The 18629-nt window shown below is 38.7% G+C and overlaps 2 protein-coding genes and 1 pseudogene across 3 annotated transcripts in view; 2 read left to right on the plus strand and 1 right to left on the minus strand.

The window, feature by feature from the left end:
* Positions 1 to 3093, plus strand: part of LOC107751626 (tripartite motif-containing protein 16-like) — a 12037-nt gene extending 8944 nt beyond the window's left edge. For both annotated transcript variants that reach the window (XM_016567366.1, XM_016567367.1), the window contains exons 5-7: positions 1880 to 2027; positions 2121 to 2180; positions 2322 to 3093. In XM_016567366.1, the coding sequence (XP_016422852.1) occupies positions 1880 to 2027; positions 2121 to 2180; positions 2322 to 2935 (822 nt within the window). In that variant the 3' untranslated portion in view covers positions 2936 to 3093. The remainder of the gene's footprint in view (positions 1 to 1879; positions 2028 to 2120; positions 2181 to 2321) is intronic.
* Positions 3094 to 6195: 3102 nt separating this feature from the next.
* On the plus strand, positions 6196 to 9699 carry LOC107751627 (E3 ubiquitin/ISG15 ligase TRIM25-like). Its single transcript, XM_016567368.1, has 6 exons — positions 6196 to 6785; positions 7516 to 7611; positions 7874 to 8107; positions 8199 to 8349; positions 8443 to 8487; positions 8634 to 9699. The coding sequence occupies exons 1-6, from the start codon at positions 6240 to 6242 to the stop codon at positions 9170 to 9172; spliced, it is 1611 nt and encodes a 536-aa protein (XP_016422854.1). The 5' UTR covers positions 6196 to 6239; the 3' UTR covers positions 9173 to 9699.
* Positions 9700 to 13217: 3518 nt separating this feature from the next.
* On the minus strand, positions 13218 to 16246 carry LOC107751636 (nuclear factor 7, ovary-like; annotated as a pseudogene).
* Positions 16247 to 18629: the final 2383 nt, after the last annotated feature.

Here is an 18629-nt window from a genome sequence, read left to right on the forward strand (position 1 = left end):
AAGCCCAGAGAGGACCCCTGTTCCCGAGTCAAGCCCAGGGAGGGCCGCTGCTCCTATGTCAGGCTCACGGAGGGCCTCAGAACCTGAAATTTCCCCCAAGGAATTTTTTGTGGGGGGGGGACCTATAGGGCTCCGGCCGTAGAGGCCGGGCAGAGGCCAAGGAGGCCACTCCGCCATGGCCCCCTGAACTGTCTGCTCCGCCATGGCTCCCTAGTCTGCCTGCTCCGGGCCCCTTGAACTCCCTGATCCGCCATGGGTCCCGGAACGGGTACCACCCTGGAGGCCGTCAGTCCCGTGTAAGCCTGTGCCTAGAGGCCTCCAGAGCACCCACCCCCCCTCCCCGTTGGAAGTTATGAGGCGCGTGGACGCGCCTTCCGGGAGGGGGAGGTAATGTCACACCCATGGACAGCCCCTGTGTTCCTGAGTTCTGTTTTGCTCCCAATGTGCTCCGTGACCCAGTTTCCCTCGTGTTGATTGTGTTCATTCTGTTCAGGTGTGTCTTAGTAATTATCCTCATTTAGTCTCGTGTATATAGTGGGTTCTGTTCCTTGGTTCCTTTGTCCGGTGTCTATCGACCATCCCTTGTGCTATGTGTGTGTTCCTTCTTGTAAGTCTTTATTTGGATAAATAAAGATTGTTCCCCGTGATATTCTCCATCGTCACCATGCTCCTTCGATCCTCACAGTAGCAACTGTGACAGACAGATACCTTTTTACTTTCATGTCAAATTCTATTTAACACAGTTTGTGCTTTTTATTAAAGCATTTCAAAATTATTTGTATAGCACATATTCCACACATGCCAGTATTTAGTTTAGCTTTCTTTGGCAGCGCAAAAGCAAATGCCTTGAAGCAGTGGAAGATAAAAATTTTTTTACAACAACTGTCACTTGCTTAAACTTTGGGAGAAGACTTGAAGAGATTAGAAAAGAGATGGCCTCTGTCCATGCTCATATCTATGGTTTCCATGCCAGAACTCAAAGATGTACACCACTACTGACCCAAAAGCACAAGAAAAGTCAGCTCCAATTTGCTCAAAGAAGTTTTGGGATTCTGTTCTGTGGAGTGATGAGACAAAACTGGAACTTTTCGGCTCTATGAATCAGCGGTATGTCTGGCACTGGAAACCTGCAGCGTGTGGAAGGCAAGATGGATTTATTTAAGTATCAGGAAATCCTAGGAGAAAACATCATGCCGTCTGTGAGGAAGCTGAAGCTTGGGTGTCACTGGACCTTCCAACACAACGATGATCCCAAGCATACTTCAAATTCCACCAAGGCTTGTTTGCAGAATATTCTACACTGACCATCACAGTCACCTGACTTGAACCTGATTGAAAATCTATGGTGGGATTTGAAGAAGGCGGTTGCAGCACGTTAACCCAAGCATATTACTGAACTGGAGGCCATTGCTCATGAGGAATGGGCAAAAATTCCTATGGAACGCTGCCAGAAGCTGGTGTCTGGCTATGCATCTTGTTTGCAGCAGGTCATAACAGCAAAAGGGTGCTCCACTAACTACTAAAGATGTTTGCCATGAATGTGTTGAATAATTTTGAGACTGCAGAAGTCATTAAAAGTTGCATTTTCAGTTGAATTTGGGGAAACCACTTGCTCACTCACTGTGTTGAGCAATTTCAATTACTTTTGTTTAATTTGTTCATTGCAAACAGCTGAAAATCTGTAAATTTTGCCAATAAACCTGATTTGCAATGGGGTTGAATAATTTTGATTGCAACTGTATATCCCCAAACACTGCACCACCGTCACAGCGCTAGTCATTTCATCACTGTATACTACCATGTTTCTGTACTTACTCACTGTTTCACATTTTTCATTGTCTTTTACATAACAAGCAGTGCTGTATTTTTCTCATTTCAGAGCTGTCAGTCTGCGTGTGATTTACCCACATTTGAAAACGTTCCCATGACTCAACACACTCTGTTTTTTAAAGACATTTCAATCTCAATGTTTAAGGAGGTTTTGGAGGACGTCTTTCAACAACAAACAGCCAGAATATCCAGAGAAGGTCTGAATATTTTTATATGTTATATTGCCATTCATACTCTGTAGGGTTAAACCAACAAATTAACCGTATGCATGTTTTGTTTTGACTCTTCAGTGTCAAATGTCTATGTTACAAACCCTCCAGAACCAAAGACCCAAAATGATTTTTTGCAGTGTAAGTGTGATCGAGGTTTCTTCAAAGGAAACACTTATTAACCGATAAGTATCAGTGGATACAATGTGTTACAGTGTGACCATTTTGGAACCAAAGTGTACTTTGTTCAACATTTGTTTTTTGTCCATTTCTCCTCCTCAGATTTCTTTGATCTTCACTTGGATCTGAACACTGCACACAATAACCTCAAACTGTCAGAAGACAACAGGAAAATATTATCTTCAGATAAAGCTCAGCAATATCCTGATCAACCAGAGCGGTTTAATGAGCGTCCCTATATCTTGTCTAGAGACGGTTTGTACGGTCGCTTCTACTGGGAGGTCGAGTGCAGTGGGGATGAATGGGCTGTAGGAGTTTGTTACAGTGGAATTAGACGTAAAGGAAGCACTGTTGACTGTGCACTTGGCTTCAACAAAATGTCATGGAGACTGGGTTATTATCTGCAGAATTTCAGTTTCATTCATGCTCAAGAAAAAGTCCCAATCCCTGTTGCCTCTAGAGTAGGAGTGTATCTGGATCACAGAGCAGGAACTCTGTCCTTCTACAGAGTATCTGACACAATGACTCTCCTTCACAGAGTCCAGACCACTTTCACTGAACCCTTATACCCTGCGTTTAAAGTTGGATGCGGTTCATCTGTCAGGATCATAGAGCTGAAAAAAGACCAAGTATCCACCTTATTTTGCAACGCGGACGAAAGCTGTCTTTATGAACGTGTGAGACTTCCTCTTGATTTAACAGAATTTATACCATAAATTAACTGAACTATTCAGAAATACAAGAGGTCATTATGTAGAGTATAGCACAGGGTAAATTTCCGCCACTTTTTCCACATTAAATCTCGTCTTAGAAGATTTATTAAATGGTTATGCTCTCATTAATCATGATTTAATAATAATAATAAAAAAATCTATATTTTTAGATTTATTCCATTGGTTTTTGAGGTAAAATTACTTACCTATTTTTTTTTTTTTTTAGAAAATTACCCTTTTTTTCTTTTTAGGTAACAGTGATTTGAACATTTATGTCGGACGTTTTAGATTTAAAGGAATATTTTATTTTATTTTAAAATGGGATTTGTATACAAATAATTGATATAGATTTGGATGATGGTTTTCATTTCAAAGTGGAATGTGATTTTTAAGCCCTTGAGGTAATAAACCCTTATTAGAATTGGTGCAGAAAACCCTCTGTCCCACAAGTTTGCTTGTATTTTTATAATTTAATTTTAAAATGATTATAATTGATATAATAATTTGTTTATGCTACATTTCAGATATCTTTATTATTTATCACATGTAAGGCCAATTAAGTTCAGTCATTTTAATATCAGTTCATAGTCTGTTATTATTATGACATTCCTTTAGCTAAAAACAAGTGTATCGTTTATTGAAGTGTACTGTATCTGTAATTCACATGTATTGCATTGACTGAGATTTTGTCATTTAATTTGTCTGTCATTATTAAGTGATTTAACTAAACTGTCAAAATACATAGATTCATGTAGAATATTTAATTCAGCATTTTACATAAAAAAATTATCAAATGTATTTTTCATATTCTGTAGAAATATCAGCTGTGATCAATTGTGGTCAAGATAATCTGCTTTCATGATTTTCAATCTTGTTTTTTTAAGCCTAGAAATAATCTATTTTAAATGTTTTAAGTTTAATAATTACAGTCCAATAATGTTCACCAGTCGATCATATGAAAAAAATAAAAAAATAAACATTATAGTTCTCTCTCTCTCTGTGTGTTTCATCATCTCTCTCATCTTTGAGACACGCCCATTTTGTTTACGCACTGAAAACCAGGAAGTAAAAACCAAGAGAAATGAAACCAACCAAACCTATTTCCTCACAACACGCGTGATTTCAGCCGCTGTAATAGATCCGGTACACTGTTCTTTTGGGCAAAGCTGTAAAAGCAAATGATATTTGAGGTGTATTTCTCCCGGGGTAAGGACTTCATAATATCCAAAATGCAGCTTTTAAACACAAAACGCATGCAATAATATATTAGTTCATAAGTGTGTACAGATCGTTTCTACTCCTGTAACTTGTTCAGAGCTGGTGAGACTAAATTTAGTTTTGCACTTCATTGCTAAACGATTATTTTTAGATTGTTATCTAATAAAAACGTAAAGCTTTTCAAACAGAATATTCGATTGTATAATTATACTACAAAGCTATACTTTTTACTCTTTATAATTTCAATAATTCTTTACAGTGCCCCTATTATGGTATTTGAAATGTTTATAATCTGGTTTTGGGAGTCCCCAACAACAGGTTTACATGCATGCAATGCAGTGGCATACCGTGGGGTTTCAGTCAGGGCCTTCAGTAAGCAACTGTAAACTACACACCCTTACACATCTATCTTACACATCTCTGTTACAGCTAACGCAGCCATATGCTGCATTAGCTGTTCAATAAGTAATAAGTCGTTTTACACTTATGTTAGTGAACCGGACTCACAGCTTGTAAAGACCCAAACAAAAATGGTAAATGCATTAGCTGAACACAGACAAAGAACTGATAAAGCACTGCAGGTTGTAACCTACGTATTGCTCCATCCTTTATCATGACTCCAAGTACAACAGACCATTTATATTAATCAACACATTTCTAGATAATAGCGGACCCACAGCTGATTAGCAGAACTATAACATGAGTTAGCCGGAGACTTACAGCTGCACTGAGTGTATCACAACAACTACATATTTTGCACGCTCGACAGAACATCAACGCAACAATTATTAATCATACTTACAGGTTGAGTTTCGAAGGAGCAAGCTGGTCCAAACAAACATGACACTGACCCATCTTTCAAAGACGACCGGTTTAGGAATCCAACATTTTACTCGGAGAAGCAGTCGTCAGTGAAATGACGAGAACACAACAAAAAGTTGTGATTATGCTGCTGTAGTATCTTAGTAAAGATGAATTTTAACCACTGATTCATCACAGCTTCATCCTTTGGAAGTGAAAATAAACAGAATTTACTTTCACAGCACAGAGCACAGCGTCCTCTCGACATTATGTTATCCACACGAACCTGCTACAGCATTTGAAGGTGGTTCAAGTTTTCGCGGGAGGTCCACGTAGAATGTAGGCGGGCATTACCCTGTTGAAAAAAACAGCATATGCTGGTTAGGTATGTTTTGAAGCTGGGATGTTGGTTTGAGTTGGTTTAAGCTGGTCCTTTGCTGGTTTATGCTGGCCCTTTGCTGGTTTATGCTGGCCCTTTGCTGGTTTATGCTGGCCCTTTGCTGGTTTATGCTGGCCCTTTGCTGGTTTATGCTGGCCCTTTGCTGGTTTATGCTGGCCCTTTGCTGGTTTATGCTGGTCCTTAGCTGGTCATGTGCTGGTCTTAAGCTGGGCGGACCAGCTTAAACCAGCTCAAACCAGCATCCCAGCTTCAAAACATACCTAACCAGCATATGCTGGTTTTTTCAACAGGGTATGCAAATATGAGAATTTGTGAAATGTGAAATTCGCGGAATGGGATTTGAATTTAAATCTAAAAAAAAAAAGAAGCAGTTCATTTAAATGAACTGTGCAAAGGAAAAAAATGACTCGTTTCAGTCCACTTTCTTTTTAGAGACAATATTTATTTATGATTCACTTTCAGCTTTACAACTTTGCAGCCTGTTTACATTCACATACAGCTGCATTACACACGGCACAAAATGTAATTGATAAAAATCCATAATAGGGGCACTTTAAAATGACAAACTTATTTTTATGGTGATCATGTCTGAAAAAAGGCTATTCTGGGCTAAATACGAGTTCTATTGACAGCACAAGCAACAGTATTTGCAGCCTGCAGTTGATAAGCAGAGAACCGTTTTTTGTTTTTTCCTCAGTCAAAAAATTGTGATTAACATTGTGATTATTACCCTTCTTTTAAAGTATTGTTGGTTAGATACTTGGACTTTGTAAAATAGCATCCATACGTAATTCACTTAAGTGAAAAATAGCATTTGACAAATATTGTTGCTTTTCTTGGCGAAACAGCTCTTATTACAAGACTGAAGTCAAAATTCACTGGAAAGAAATGGCAGAATCAGCAGCGAGTCGGTTTGTGGATCAGTTCAGCTGTCCAGTCTGTTTGGATGGACTGAAGGAGCCGGTGACGGTTCCCTGTGGACACAGTTACTGGATGAGCAGCATGGGCCAGAAGGAGCAGGAGCCGCCGTACCGCTGTCCCCAATGCAGAGAGAGCTTCAGTCAGAGACCTCTACTGAAGAAGAACACTCTGATAGCTGAGATGATGGAGACACTGCAGCAGACGGCCCTACAAACGGCTGCTGTGGACTGTGATGTTTGCACTACAGAGAAGAGCAGAGCTGTAAAGTCCTGTCTGCAGTGCTTGGCCTCCTTCTGTCAAACTCACCTGCAGCTTCACTATCAATCTCCAGCGTTCATGAAGCACAAACTAGTCGAAGCCTCCAGAAACATTCAGGAGAACATCTGCCTCAGTCATGGGAAACTTCTGGAGATTTACTGTCAGGACGACAGTCAGTGCATTTGTTGTTTGTGTACTGATAATCATAAAGGACACAGTGTGGTGTCTGTGGATTCAGAGTGGACTAGGAAAAAGGTAATATCAGCAATAATAAAAAATGCACTATTTTATAGCATACATTTATATCAGCTGTGGCTCGTCTGTAAGGGCAGGTGGGGCAGAGCGCTACCAAAATATTCATCCAAAACATAGACTTCTATATAAACTCAATCAATAATTGTAAATGTGTTCAAGACTCCAGACTAAGATGACATCTGCTTCGGTCAGATATTAGTCTGCATCAGGTCAGTAACTTGGCACATCTGTTCTTCCTACGTGGAGTAGCATATCAAAATAATGAATGCATAAATACTTTTGTTTAATCGTGCTCATGCAAATAGCCTTTATATAGTTCTGTTGTGTTTGTTTTACGTTTGAGAATAGACATGGATTTTTTTCCTCTATGGATTTCCTCCACAACTTGTAATATTCCAAAACAACACTCGGAGACAATAAATACTACATTAAGGCAATTATTTTTCTAAGGTAGCAGTTTATGCGGGTGATCGTGACTTAGTACATAAAGCCTGTCAGAGCACAGGCTGAATAACGCAGCAACTGCCAAAAGTGTTCTGCATGCGTTCAGTGATTAGAATATAAAGCTTACAAAATATTTATGATAAACTAGTGCTAAGACCCAGGCTCTGCCCAACCAAAATTTACAGTCAGGAGCCGCTACTGTTTATAGTCTGTAATTTTGATTTCCCTGGTTACACCCCTTTACCAGGGTCTATTGTTTTATTATTTTGTATGTTAACATCCTTAGGAAGAGTTAAAGGAGATAAAGGAGACGTGCCAAAAACTGATCCAGGAGCGAGAGAGGGGTCAGCGGGAGCTCAGTGAAGCTCTGAAGCTTCTTCAAGTATGTGTCTTTATGTCTTCTTTAGCTTTAAAGTTTGTTTGACACACAAAAGTAGATCTTTTAAATTCAATAAAAGTGGACAATGATGACCAATGGGTTTTGAGCTCCAAAAATGGATATAAAAAGTGTTTATACATTTCACAATGTTCTTATTGAGACTTCTGTCCATTTTGGAGCTTGACAGCCACTAATTTACTGTCTATCTACATTGTTTTGAGTCACAACGATGATCTGCATGATCAGATCTTTGTGTCTCTGACAGAGTTCAGCGCTAGAGACCATGGAGAACGTTGAGAAGGTCTTCACTGAGCTCATCTGCTCTCTTGAGAAGAAACGCTCTGAGATTAAAGAGCAGATCAGAGCTCAGGAGAAGACTGAGATAGCTCGAGCAGAGGAACTTCACAGACATCTGGATCAAGAGCTGACAGAACTCAGAAAAAGACAAGCTGAGATTGAAAAACTACTGATTACTGAGGATCAGGTCAATTTTCTGAAGGTAATGAAAGTCAGTATACCGCCATGTTTCTATACTGACTCACATTTTAAAATAGTCTCTTTAACATAACAAGCTGTTTGTCTCGTTTCAGAGCTGTCAGTCTGTGTGTGTTTTACCCACATTTGAAAACGTTCCCATTACACAACACACTCATCTGTATTTTAAAGATGTTTCAATCTCGATATTTAAGGAGGTTTTGGATGACATCTGTCAACAACAAACAGCTAAAATATCACAAGAAGGTCTGAATATTTCGATATATTGTATTGTCATTCATACTCTGCAGGATTAAAGCAACAGATTAATCACATGTTTGTTTTGTGTTGTCTCTTCAGTGTCAAAAGTCTGTGTTGCCAAGACCCAAAATGATTTTTTGCAGTGTGAGTTCAACTGCGGTTTCCTTGAGGCAAACATTGAATAATTGATAAGTATATGATCTGTTACAGTGTGACCATTTTGGAACCAAAGTGTACTTTGTTCAATATTTGATCTGTTGATGTTTTTTTTTTTCATTTCTCCTCCTCAGATTTCTGTGAACTTCACCTGGATCCAAACACTACAAACAATGCCCTCAAACTATCTGAGGACAACAGGAAAGTATCATTTACATATAAAAAACAGCATTATCCTGATCACCCGGAGCGATTTGATAGATATGTGAATGTCATGTGTCGAGAGGGTTTGTGTGGTCGCGGTTACTGGGAGGTCGAGTGCAGTGGAAAGCAATGGGCTGTAGCAGTTTGTTACAAAGGAATTGGACGTAAAGGAGACAGTGATGACTGTAGACTTGGTGACAACAAAAAGTCCTGGAGATTCAGCTTCTATCTACAAAATTTCTATTTCACACATGACAAAAAGAAAGTCTCAGTCCCTGCTGTCTGCTCCTCTAGAGTAGGAGTGTATCTGGATCATGGAGCAGGAACTCTGTCCTTCTACAGCATCTCTGACAAAATGACTCTTCTTCACAGAGTCCAGACCACTTTCACTGAACCCTTATATCCTGCGTTTTTCGCTGGATATGGCTCATCTGTCAGGATCATAGAAGAGCAGAGTTTAAAAATATAATGCATCAGAAAATACTACATAAATATGTCATGACTGTAATTTATAGTTAAATTGACACACAAAACATTCATTTAAAGGCACAATGTGTACGTTTTGCCGCTAGAGGTCGCTTACTCAAAACTAGGGGTGTTCCCGAATACATAGTCAAATCAGATTCATCGAGCCTTGCTATAGTCGACTGATAGTCGAATCATGCGTGTGAAAGAAAGGCTGCACTGCAGACAGGATTTGTATTTCACATGTCGGCAAATCTAATGAAATCGGCTAAATTGCCTGTGCAAGCACGCTCTTAGTAGTCAACATTGATGCACCGAAAAACAATCAAAAACGAATTTACAGAATTAAATTAGAACAGTATATACCTTTCTAATAAATAAAAATGAAATAAGTAACGGTGCAGAACATCAGCAGTCCGGCGCCGAGAACAGAAAAAGGTAAAAAGCCCAAGATGAAGCCCGTGCATGCCTTTAAGGTACGTTCATAATCCTGTTAAACTTTTTTTGGCTGTTGACGTTAATAACATTTATCAGCATTAATTAATGTTTTAATTATCATATGATGAGCTCATTGACGACTTCGCCTCCAGAAAAGCAGGAGTGCCTTTGTAAATGTTGAAATTTGGAATGCTCCAGCAGATGACGTAGCTATATCAGCGTTGATTTTCGGAGTGTCTATTTAAACGAAGGCCGTTTCTCAAACGGAAGGCTGCATCCTCCGGATGTCGCATTTGTAGGCTGCATACGTCATAAAGAAGATCTTATTTTAGACTATTAACAGTTATAAATTTGACCATTATTCTTAGTTAAGCGTAAATTGTTGTAATATGCTTATGACTCGCGAATGTAATGCTCAGTTATTCCTATTGAAACATAGCCCGCCTTGTTGGCAGAAGCTATTTACACTAACTCCGCCCACCTACGTGTGATTGGGCTAGTCAACACTACAAAACACAATTAACAAGCAACATCTCCAGTGGCGTAGATGGTAAAGTGAGTGGCGTAGATGGTAAAGTGTGTGCCGCAGTTGTTTTGATGCGATCGACCCGAGTTCGAATCTGCCTTTTGCCAAACTTTTTTTCCCTCCTTTTTCAAATCTCATATCGCAATGGAAAGGCATTTATTTTAATAAAGATGGAGGAAATAATCGAAAAGTTGAAAATAAAGTATCGGGTAGGGTAGGTGTAGGGAGGCCTTTATTGTCCCAATAAGAAGGCATCCATTTTTTAAATTTGAATAAAAATTATAATTTACACTCAATACATTATTATTGCATACTGTTTTATAATTCACTACAATACTTTGGTGCAGATAATTGCCACTATTTGCAAAAAGTAGTATAAATAGCAGAAAAATCCTGCTATTTTATCATAGTGTAAATGGAATATAGCTATTTGCGCTTAGTGTAAATAGCCGCTGCCTTTGATTTTTTTAAATTAAATTTATTATTGTTTATTTTGATATTTAATCTTTTAAAATGTTGTATTTAATGTGTGTAATTTTAGTTTTTTTTAATTTGTAAATAATACAATTGAATTACAATTTATTTATTTATTTACTTTTATGCTTTATTGAAGTTCTATTTTGACCCCTATAGTAGGTGTTTTTTTGTTTTGTTTTTTTACTTCCATAATATTTGGGGGAGGGGGCACAACAATAAAATTTTGCTCAAGGCACCCATTTGGCTGTGGCGGCGCTTGATGGGGTTTGGATTTCCTTGATGGCATTAGGATTTCCTAATGATATTCCTGTTTTTTTTTTTTTACTCCCAGTGTCACTTTAATTAACACTGAAAAATAAACATTAAAAACCTAGAAAAAAAAAGGGGGGCGCCTGCCTATGCTGAAAGTAATATCCGTTTTTGGAACCGAAAGCCGAAACGACTCGTGCGCTCACTTCCACTTCATGTAAACAATGCATGCGCATTGCCCTGCTGCTTACGTCAACACGGACATGTGTCAGCATGCCTTGTTTACACGAAGCGGAAGTGTGCGCATGCGTCATGATACTCTCCAAAATGGAGGCAAGCCACACCAGACTGAATGAGGAGGAGAAGAATTGTTGAACAAAGTCGTTATTTTAGTTTTCTTTGTGCACAAAAAGTATTCTCATAGCTTCGTAAAATTACGGTTGAACTACTGATGTCACATGGATTATTTTACTGATGTCCTTACTATGTTTCTGGACCTTGATCATGGTAGTACCCTTGCTGTCTATGGGAGGGTCAAAGAGCTCTCGGAATGCATAAAAAATATCTTAATTTGTGTTCCCATCCCTTTAAAAACATAATGCTTTCTGGAATACCTCCCTGAATCCTCACGAGCTGCACGCTATGAACACAACAATACAATAACGCCTGGCGACTGAAAATGTCTTTATGGAAGACTGAAAATCTTTATGAAAGATTTCAGCTGCTCATTTTTGTTTTGACCTCTGGAGAAAGGAGCAGATAATGATTGGCTCACAGCGACCTGCAGCTCAACACACTCAAAACGTGGAGCAGCTTCAGAGGAAATTATAAGAGAAGCTCTTACACGTTTGAATTAATTCACTATTCATAAACCGGTGTCCTGACGATTTGTGCTACCCTGTCAATGCCACAACAAAAATGCTACCCATTCGATTATGTTTTATTAACCCTAAACCTACCCTTACAGTAATGCAAATACAGTAATTATGTGTTGTTCAATGTGAGAAAATGTATACAGTATGTGCACATGTGCAGTAAGCTCTGGTAGGACAATCTGACGGGTAGGATGAAATGTCAGGACACCTGCACAGAAAATCTCTGCACCTGTACTCTGTGTGTAAACAACTTGCATAGGCCTATACTTGCGTAAACTGCATTTTTGTAAATATTCTATATAATGTATTAATGTTTAGTACTGGAATGCCCAGTACCACAACAAATTGCACAACAGTCTGTCGTGCTCACTTGACTAATAAAATGTATTCTGATTCTGAGTGTCCTTCAGTGTCTTTTAAGTACACCAAAATGCCACTTGTAATTCACCCAATATATCCACTAGGTAGTGCTAATACTCTGCTTAGCCAAATAAACTACAAGTTTACACTATGTGTGTTCACAAGTGTCACAAATGCATATTATTGTTTGCATAAAACATTTTTATTTGTAATACTCTGGAAAAGTTACAACAAACAAAATAAGCTGTAAAGTTCAAAAGAAGCTCTGAAGGAGTGTTCTCATACTCTAGTCTTATAAGATAAGTTGGATCAAATAAGTAGCGACCTGCAGCTCAACACACTCAAAACGTGGAGCAGCTTCAGAGGAAATTATAAGAGAAGCTCTTACACGTTTGAATTCATTCACTATTCATAAACCGGTGTCCTGACGATTTGTGCTACCCTGTCAATGCCACAACAAAAATGCTACCCATTCGATTATGTTTTATTAACCCTAAACCTACCCTTACAGTAATGCAAATACAGTAATTATGTGTTGTTCAATGTGAGAAAATGTATACAGTATGTGCACATGTGCAGTAAGCTCTGGTAGGACAATCTGACGGGTAGGATGAAATGTCAGGACACCTGCACAGAAAATCTCTGCACCTGTACTCTGTGTGTAAACAACTTGCATAGGCCTATACTTGCGTAAACTGCATTTTTGTAAATATTCTATATAATGTATTAATGTTTAGTACTGGAATGCCCAGTACCACAACAAATTGCACAACAGTCTGTCGTGCTCACTTGACTAATAAAATGTATTCTGATTCTGAGTGTCCTTCAGTGTCTTTTAAGTACACCAAAATGCCACTTGTAATTCACCCAATATATCCACTAGGTAGTGCTAATACTCTGCTTAGCCAAATAAACTACAAGTTTACACTATGTGTGTTCACAAGTGTCACAAATGCATATTATTGTTTGCATAAAACATTTTTATTTGTAATACTCTGGAAAAGTTACAACAAACAAAATAAGCTGTAAAGTTCAAAAGAAGCTCTGAAGGAGTGTTCTCATACTCTAGTCTTATAAGATAAGTTGGATCAAATAAGTTAAAGATCATTATCCTTTTTTACTGATGCAGAACATTCATATTTATCCATTTGAATATCAAACTTATGTTTGTACTGGCCAGTTTGTACTATTAACTACATACATTTCTGATTCCACAGAATAAATATGTAAGATTTTTATATCTTATTCTTATCTTGTATCTTACATTTATTTATCTTTGTAATTGATTTATTAGCAGATTCAACAGTGATTTTCTGTTGTTAGTGTTTAACTGGTAAAATCCTCAGATAGGTTTTTTCATCAAGATTACGAAACAATGGAAAGACGGTGTCAGTGAAGGTGGTTGTGAATGTGTGTAGATGTGTGTTAGTTACAGGATCAGAGAATGACACTGTTCCTCTGTCACAGTCCAGACAAACTCTCACACACTCAAGCTTCTGTTTAACAGGAAAACCAAACCTTTCAGACAGTCCATACTGATCATACCGCACACTCCAGACAGCAGTGCTAAAGAATTCATCTCCCTTCCTCTGGTTTGATGCTGTAGTTACTCCAACACTCCAGTGTGAGCTCTCTTTAACCTCCACATCCCAGCAGTGTGTTCCTGAGTTAAAACCCTCTGAAGCCAGGACACAAAGACACTCATCAAATCTCTCTGGATTATCAGGAAGGGGCTGTTTTTCCTCGCTGTATCTCACACTGGTCAGATCATCAGACAGGACGAGACGTGGATTTGCAGTGTTTGGATCCAGAATCACAGGAGCTGAAGAGACACAATCAACAGCTGCTTTTATTCTGATGTTCATATAATGATGAAGAGTGAACCGAACACAGATTATTATGTATTAACAACACTTCTCCTATTGAAGAAACATATCAGGCATCTTTAAATCTGTAAATCTTCCCCCATGTATCATTTCCAGTGTGTGTAAGAGCGCAGATCTTCTCCAGACTCACTGTTCTGGACGGTGTCCTGCATCTTCTTCCAGACTCTGAAGGGCAGGTTGCCCAAGTAACGCGGCACATCAGTCGTGAAAGAGCTGAGATGAGACTGTTGATCTCCTCCAGCTTCTCCTCCATCATCTGCTTCTTCTGCTCCTCTTCCTCCCTCAGTGCAGTGATTGTAGCTTCTTCTTCATCTCTGAGAAACTGATGAAGCTTCTCAAACTGCTGTTTAATCTGATGCTCTGTGTGATCAGCTTGAGACTGAAATCAAATCACATTCACTTCAGTCATCTCAAAGATGCAACTTATTCTGGAGCAGCATGAAGAGCGAGTAGATAAATGTGGGTTAGTTAACTACAATTTTAACTTTCTGAAGCACTAGTACTGTAGTAGATGTTCTGTCTCTGTAGGGGAAAAATAAACATTAAATTTTTTTTGTCACAAAATCATCGTTTTAAATAGCTATTAATGAGATCAATTTATATGTGATAGCATTTGTAAGCATACCCACTGAATGAAGTATGCATACACACACACACACACACACATATATATATATATATATACTGTATATGTAAAGAACAAATTCACACATATGAATGAATGCATAAATTAAATACAGTTATGAGCTGCTGATGCTTGAGACATTGTCATTAATTTAGTGTTTCTGTGAAAAAGTATTAAAAACGTGCATTGAGATGAAAACTAAAAGTTACTTCAATTTTAAATTATTGTCATCTTTTAACTTTCAATAGTCAATGACGACTTCTCTCAGCTCACATCTTCATTAAGATTTATGCATATTGTCAACTGTTGGGCTCATGAATATTAAACATGTTGTCTGTGTTCGCCTAAAATGATTCACTGAAAGTGCAGACGGTTAAAGGTTAAGGCACGTTAGTCCAACTGAGATAGAGTGAGTTAAACACTTGGACGACCTGCTGCGTGAACACAAAATTCATCTCATTTACAAGGGAAATAAAACATGGTTGAGTATGTTGTCTCCATGCTTGCTTGTGAGTTTTGTCCTTTTCAATTTCAAAGTGATCCTCCCACGAACAAGTGGAGGCGGAGTTTGACAAGAGTGGAGGCCTTAGAGGCGCCAATGCTGATTGGAATGCTAGACTTCTACAAACACAGCACACTGGATCTACACTCAGAGTGAACAACGCGCCGTCATATGGAAGATTCTCCTCCCGCCAAACAATTCAGCTGTTCTAAACAAATTTGTGAATAATGTCAGAAGAATCAGTGCTCACCTTGATGTGTTGAACTGTTTTCTCAAACTCCCCTTTAATTTTTTCTTTGTGTTTAAGTTTCTCTTGCAAAGACTTCAGTGCTGTATTGAGCTCCTCCTGGAATTTAAAGTGAACATAAGAAACCAGAGATTTCTTTAATATGTTCATTAATGTAATAGCTGCAAAGAATGAGCAAAATGGTAGCCTACTGAGAAATTTATACATTGTTAATATACAACTTATGATTTAAGTTTTAATCCACATAGGTCTGTCTTACCTTGTATGATGGAACAACTTCACTGATGGGTCTGAATGTGTGATTGACGTGTTTCTGTGAATCTCTGCACACTAAACACACCGGCTGTTTGTCCTCCAGACAGAAGAGTTTGAGTTTCTCGCTGTGTAAACTGCAGAGCTCCTCAAATCCCGATGAACGGCTCTCTTTTCTCTTCTTCGGGAGCGACTCACACAAGTTTTTTAACGCAAAATTACATGGAGGATGATCATTTGAGGATCTTCTCCTGCAGACAGGACACTCCTGAGTTTCCTTGGTTCTCCAGAACTGTTGAAGACACTCTTTACAGACACTGTGACTACATGATAAAACAACAGGATCCTTGAAGATTTCACAGCACACAGGACAAAAATAATCATCTTCCGATAGTGAAGCCATTTTCACTGTTCGAGCTCCAGCGATCTAAACTTTACTTTCACTTTCTGAATGATGTTGCAAAAATGAAAAACAACAAGAATCACAAAGATCTGCTTTCTGTTTAAAAACAAACTTCTCAAAAATCCATTTTGAACGTTTTTCTCTTCAATCTTTATTGAACGCCGATTCTTTTTATGTTTTTGCTTTTGTCAAGAAAGAAGAGAGTTGGTATGACAGAGAGGAGAAATAAGTCAGTCTCTTCCTGGTAAGTGTTGTATTTGGGTGGAGTTTTTGAGGCCTGTTGCACAATGTCTGTCTCAGTGGTTACGGTCTTTGCACTTGACAACTTACATGACGTATTTCCTGTATTAATGACTTACACGGCAAAGTTTTCCTCAACATCTGTGAATTCCAGGGCTATGCTTAGCCTAAAATAACACTCCAAAGCTGTATTAGAGATAGTGTGGATTTACTGTGCGTAAAGGGCAATGAGATTTGGCATTTTTCAGATCTGGGACCATAGACTGTAAAAAAAAAAAAAAAAAAAAAGGAAACCGTGTCTGCACTTTCTTCCGCTAGAAAAGTGAGGCTAAAATAACCCAGCTATGGTGGCTGTCATCTTACGCCAGTGACGTCATTTGGAGCCCAAGTCTGCACAGTAGTGATTTATTTGGAGCCCGAGTCTGCACAGTAGTGATTTATTTGGAGCCCGAGTCTGTGCAGTAATGATCATGAGCTGGAGCCGCTGTATCAAAGTCTTACCCAAACTCCTGCAGATCCAGTCACAAGCACACAATCATGACGCCACACCCTGTTTTTATAGCATCAAATAACATGTGGGAACTTGGTATAAAGAACCACACAAGAGAGAGAATGCCATAGGTCATTTTACTAATAGCTGCTATTATATTACAGGATTGAACAAGCATTACCTGACTATCCAACAGGAACGTTGGATAGTCAAATAGTTAAATATATATAGTTAAAAGCTATATATATATATATATATATATATAGAAGCTCTTTGGATGGGGTAACCACACACACACACACAGTTGTGCTCAAAATTATTCATACCCTTTTCCCCTTGGAAAAATCTTTCATTTTTCTTTTCTTTTTTAATTGATAAAAACTACTTTGGTGGAACTTTCATTGTATCAAATATCTATTAGCTGCTATGCAGAATCCTGCATATGTGTTGGTTAAACATTATTCGCATAATCAGTAGATGTGGCCAGAGATTATCTTTTGAAACTGTTCAAAATTAATCATACCCTATTGCCAATCTCAGAAAGAAAAAAAAAACCTTCTGTTGTGAAAGTGCACATGACCATAATCATTGACAATCAATTTAAAATTCTTATCCCAAATCAATTTAGGCCTAATAATGTTAAATGGTATCACCTGCTCTGCAAATAATTAATTAAGGGGGCAAAGCTTTAATTATCCTCAGCACTGTCATCATGGCCAAAAAGAAAGAACTATGTCTTGATCTACAGTACGTTCATGTATTGTCAAAGCCCATCCTAGAGGCAAAGGCTACAAGGCCATTTTGAAAGAATTGGATGTTCCTGTATCAACCGTACAGAGTATAATCAAGAAGTTCGAGATCATAAGTGAACTTCAACAAGAAGTTCAACACTGTTAAAAACCTGGATGGGAGTGGCAGGAGGCACATGGTATCCTCTATAGTCTCTAGAAAGATCTGCCACAACGCAAGCAACAACCCTCGTATCACCACCAAAGCCCTAATGGACTCCCTCCACCAAGCAGGAACGACGGTATAAAGATCCACTGTTCAGCAAATTTTGCATCGAGGTGGTCTTTATGGACATCGTCCCAGAAAGACACCACTCCTTACCCAGAGACATCGGGCTGCACGTCTGGCCTTTGTGAGGGGTGTCTTAGATCGAGATCCAAGCTTGTGGTCATCCATGCTCTGGTCAGAAGAGACTAAATTCTCTTTGGACATATGGATGTTGCATATGTTTGGCATAAGAAAGGGGAAGCTTTCAATCCTAAAAATACCATCCCAACAGTCAAACACAGTGGTGGTCACATCATGCTATGAGGATGCTTCTCTGCCAGTGGTACAGGTAAAAACGCTAAGATAGATGATATCATGAAAAAGGAGGACTACCTCAAGATTCTGGACGAAAAACTTGTGGCGTCAGGACAGCTCACCCTGCCAGAGGACTGGACCTACCAGCAGGACAGTGACCCGAAGCATACAGCGCGAGTGCTCAAGCAGTGGTTCAGGGACAATAACATCAACGTTCTGGAGTGGCCAAGTCAGAGCCCTGACTTGAACCCAATTGAGAATTTGTGGAAAGAGTTGAAGGCCCGGGTCAGGGCTAGGAAGTCTTCCAATCTCCAACAACTGGAGGTATTGTGAAGCAAGAGTGGGGAAACGTCCCTCAGCAGACCTGTAGAAAACTTGTGGAGACCTACAAGAAGCGTTTGGAGGCCGTGATCAAGAACCAAGGCTTTTCTATTGATTATTGAAAAGGACTTTCGACTTTGTAAAACAATAAAAAAAAAAAAAAATATTTTTTTTTATATTCGTCAATAAAATACCCATGAAATAACATATTTCTTGAAATATCACGTTGTTACTCTTTCAGTTGTCTGTCACCTAATAA

The sequence above is a fragment of the Sinocyclocheilus rhinocerous genome, unplaced genomic scaffold (assembly GCF_001515625.1).
Source record: "Sinocyclocheilus rhinocerous isolate Xijiao unplaced genomic scaffold, SAMN03320098_v1.1 scaffold1553, whole genome shotgun sequence".
In the NCBI taxonomy this organism is placed as follows: Eukaryota; Metazoa; Chordata; class Actinopteri; order Cypriniformes; family Cyprinidae; genus Sinocyclocheilus; species Sinocyclocheilus rhinocerous.

Excerpts from the sequence above, each read along its gene's own strand:
- LOC107751627 (XM_016567368.1), top strand. The coding sequence starts at position 6,240 with ATGGCAGAATCAGCAGCGAGTCGGTTTGTGGATCAGTTCAGCTGTCCA. Across the intron at positions 7,612-7,873 it reads AAGCTCTGAAGCTTCTTCAA|AGTTCAGCGCTAGAGACCAT; the intron begins GTATGTGTCTTT and ends TGTCTCTGACAG. Across the intron at positions 8,488-8,633 it reads CCAAAATGATTTTTTGCAGT|ATTTCTGTGAACTTCACCTG; the intron begins GTGAGTTCAACT and ends TCTCCTCCTCAG.